The sequence below is a fragment of the Atta cephalotes genome (assembly GCF_000143395.1).
Source record: "Atta cephalotes unplaced genomic scaffold scaffold00009, whole genome shotgun sequence".
Taxonomy (NCBI): Eukaryota; Metazoa; Arthropoda; class Insecta; order Hymenoptera; family Formicidae; genus Atta; species Atta cephalotes.
In genome coordinates, this window is record NW_012130073.1 from 383,264 (window position 1) to 387,822 (window position 4,559).

The 4,559-nt window shown below is 34.5% G+C and overlaps 1 protein-coding gene across 1 annotated transcript in view; it reads left to right on the forward strand.

Annotated features, from left to right (window-relative positions):
* The first annotated feature begins 3,682 nt into the window (after nt 1–3,682).
* Nucleotides 3,683–4,559, forward strand: part of LOC105627606 (phospholipase D3) — a 20,137-nt gene continuing 19,260 nt past the window's right edge. Inside the window, exon 1 of the mRNA XM_012208886.1 lies at nt 3,683–3,805. Coding sequence (XP_012064276.1) covers nt 3,683–3,805 — 123 coding nt within the window. The remainder of the gene's footprint in view (nt 3,806–4,559) is intronic.

Consider the following 4,559-nt stretch of genomic DNA (forward strand, 5'->3'; position numbering starts at 1 on the left):
GAGCGAGCCATCAAGGAATGAGGAATAAATTTCAATTTCTAAACATGGACGCTCTAATATGAAGTTGTACTGTCAGGGATTCGCTGATTGGTTAATGCTGTTTTACTGCCTAAGTAGAAGAATGAAAAGAACCAATATTGTCCTTTTTTCCATCGGGTCGCACTTTTCTACAGTTATATAGGTAGTAATATAGGGAAGGCTCGCTTAGTATATTATAGAGCTCACTGTGGTTACTTCGATGAAGAAGTAATGGAGAATTTGTTAAAAATCGAGGGATCTAGAAGAATAACGCTGCAACGGTGTAACGGTGCTGTTGGCCGATAACGTACTTCAATTCTTGCGCGACCCAGAAGAAAGATTAGTTATCAGCGAGGATCTCGGGCACGAGGACACCACGTGCGAGGGTGCAACTGAGGGCGGGAAACGGTGCCTCCGATGGTGATCGATAGCCCAGGAGGGAGGGAGGGAGAGAGGATGGAGGTAGAGTATTGCGTGTATATCGACGAAGCGTTTCGCTTTCCTCGGTTACATATTCGCGTCGACCTGACTGCCGAAGTATGCTCCACGCGCATGCACGCCACGGACCTTTCCTTCACGATGACAGATCGAACGAGCAGTCGCCACCGAAAGTGTTTTGCGATGCGCGCGCGCGTAAGACCGATCTCTGTTATTTTCTTGCCGCTTGGCCGATTCATACTACACGTCTCACCCCGTGTAATAGTCTCGTCTGCATATTCATCGTAGTCTTTACTCGCTCGTTCCACGTTCTCGCGCCACGCTTGGGTTTTTCGCTTGGCTGCCTCGATCAACGTCGATGCACTATAATAAGGTAATAAGCGTAATTCCTGCGAATCTGCAGCAATATTCCGTTAAATTAATGGCATGACGTGCATCGGCACTTCACTTGTTGGGACATGTCCTAAACAGGGATTATTGCTAGATAATCCCTGGCAATTGAATTGAAATGCCAAAGTATCCAATCGTCCGCAACGTATAGGATCACGTATAGGATCATCTGTCGCGATATTTCTCTATGATTTGAAATGCCGATGAACGTCGCTGATATAACACGGAGTACGGCGATTTGCAGAGTATATTGCTTATAATTTTATTATTATTGTGCACATAATAACGTGATATAATCAAAGGTACAGATTAAAAATTGTTAAATCCTTTATTTTCCACTTTTGTTTATACTTATTATACTATATTATCAAATTATCACCAATTGATAATAGCACAAGTACTTATTTATTGCTTTATCACATACTTTATTATTTTATCACATATATTATTACGTTGACATAGAAAAAAAAGGATTTATTAAAATTCGGAACTTTATTGATTTAATTAGCAAATCAATACAACACAATATGATTACACGAATTACTAATTTTTTCTATGTTTATTAAATTAGCAAAGCTGTACAGCTAAATGAAGTTAACGTGTAATTATAGATATAAATATAATATTTATTGTAATATCAGAGAAAATTTGTTAATGCAGCAAAAGATAATTTTCTGCAACAATCAATTCAATATATGAATCAAAATTTTTAATGAAATGTATTAGCTAAGAGACAACAAATACTATTATAATGAAGAAAACTTATTATATCAGCAATTTTTATTGTATCAAAGAATTAGTTAAATTAGCATACTAATTGTTTACAGACATAATTTCTTTGTTAAATCAAATCTTTTTTGTTCTAGATGAACTCGCACAGCATCTGTAGTTTTATTGAATCATCCAAATTATTTTTTTTCCATGTAGATAACGTGAAAATTAAACAATATACGTATCTATCAATCATATGTACGTATTATATTATTATTTTCTATAATTTTCTTTACTTGTATCTGTAAACACAGAATGTAAATTATTGTTACGACATTTATATCACTTACTACATATGTATTTAACATACTTTCTTTTTTTATAAATTTATAAATTTATCAATTATAATATAATAAATTAATTACTTTTTCAATTTGTTAATTGTTCATTGTACACAATTTATCCATTTTTATAAATAATTTATTTCATTTCTAAATATTCATTAATAAATAATTGATTCACACACATAATTTTATATAATTTTATAATATTAATATTGAAGGTTTAATTACTAATATATATATATATATAATATTATTATAGAGGCATTCTTCAAAGAATTAAAAAACTTTACCTTTCTAAATTTCATCGCGTACATTTAAAATAATGAAAAATATCTATCCAGGCATTTAAAGTTCATAAATAAAAAATAGGTTAATCGTGTCTTTTTATCAATCGGGAATGTGTTATCGAGGTCACGAGAACGTTCTTCGCGCAGGTGCTCGCCGCTGTACGGCATGCGAGACCGATTTCGATCGTGTCTTCCTCACCTGAAAAAGATGTTTGTCCCTCTGCGCCTTGATCTGGATCACCGACGTCGTCTCGGCAACGGAGATCGAATCGATCTTGATAAAATAGGAAAAAAAAAAATTGAAAAATAATGCGTCTGTATAGGTTTTGATGTAGGCGGTTACGAATTATACATCGATAAGCGAGTTATCAGGATACTGCGAGTGAGTCAAAGAGGCACTAATCGTTTTATTATCGATTACGCCAGTTTGTGATGTACACACGTGTAAAGTTGCGAGGCCGAAGTAAAAGCTTCTCCGTTCTTTCGATCAACCAACATTTGATATCTGATTATTATAGAGGACCGGAGTTGTGACTAACTGAATCAAACACAATGTGTTATAATCGAGAGCGTTCCATTTGTCAAGATTAACGTCTGAACTGTTCTCAGCTTCTGTCCGAAGGAAATAAAAATTATCAGTGGGACAGAAAAAACGCGCGAGTATCTTTCACGTTAAGCTTCGCGAGATTCTCTAATCCGATAGCCTAACAAAGGACATCTTCTGTGCGAGCTCTCAAGATCCTTTCCAAAGAAAAATTGTTTGGTTACTTTTTATCTTTCTTTTATCTTTTTATCTCGTCCGACTAAAATCTAAAAGTATAATAATTTGATAACAAAAAAGTACAAGATTTAATATCTTAAAAATTGGAAAAAACATGTTTTACATTTTACTTATTGCAGACATTAATATTATTGTATGTTGCAAAATGTTTTTCTATTCTTTTTTGAAAAAAATTCTTTTTTAGAAATATATCATTTTCAACATTTTTATAAATATTTATTATCAAACAGTATTTTTCGATTAAAAAGACCAACAATATTTGGTTACATGCTATCTACTCTAAACATTTGCAGGAAAAACTTTCGTATTCTCCGCCGTTCTAAATCAGTTGCAACTTTACAAGGTAACGAACTATAAAAATAGTACGTCGCCGTACATAACGTTTTCATTGTCAGTATAGGAGTATAATATGGAAGTTTAAGTCTGATCTCAACCCTCGCGCGAGTTAAATTTTAAACGCGCGGCCGGAATCAATGTCGCGCCAACGCATACACGTGCACCAGCACAGACATAGGCACGGATGACATTTTTCTTGTCTTGTCTGCCGACAGATATTGATGTGGATGTCGAACATGGTGCAAAAGTCGGACAACGGAAGCGACGCCGTAGGCGACGCCGGTCTCCGCGTGCACGCGAGTTCGATCGACGACGAGTCGTTCGCCACGACCTTGATGCATTAGAAGAATTGCGGATGTGCGTCGGGCGTAATCGAAATGTCGTTTTTCGGACGGAAAATGGGTGGCGGCGGGGGCGGCAGGGGTTCCGAGCACACCGGTCATAACTTGCAGGACGGCCTCTTTCAAATCGCATCGCAAGCCTGTCACATCCTCGTGCAAGTGAGTCGATCTCTGCGTCGAAACTTTGTGATTGTCAAGTATTTCATAAGATATTAATCGACCGAAATTACGAAATTTAAGATAATTTAAGGATGTATAATATGTGTCAAACCTCAAAACATGAAACAAATTTATATAAATTTCATACGTTAATTGATCTATTATTACGTCTGAGTATCCGCGCGTGTAAGTAAAATTTGAGCACAATTCTTTTAAAAGTTATTTAAGATTTTGTTTGCTTTTGATTCTTTTGTATACAATCACGTTTTACAATACTTATTTGCAAATTTAACGAGGATATAGCATTATAAATTAAATCCAATTCTCAAATCTATATATATGTATATCTATTAATAAATCTTTAGTATTTGTGCAAAAATTTACTTGGATCTTCTTACTCGTTTAGAAATTATTTATCTAATAAAAGTTGCAGCAAAATATGGCCATCGCACTGCATAAGTCATTATAAGCCAATTAATTATTTGTTTTATTTTTTGCAGTTTCAAATTAATTCATTGTTTTATATTTCCGAAAATTATTTAATTGATATCAACTTACTTGATATTAGCTTATTTGGCTGATACTTTACAGCTAATATTGCACATTCTAAATATTTTAAAATGAGATTGAACAGAAGACAATATTTAAATATCTATTATATTTAAAATATTATAAGATCTACACACACACACACACACACACACACACACACACACACACACACACACACACACACACACACACACACACACAC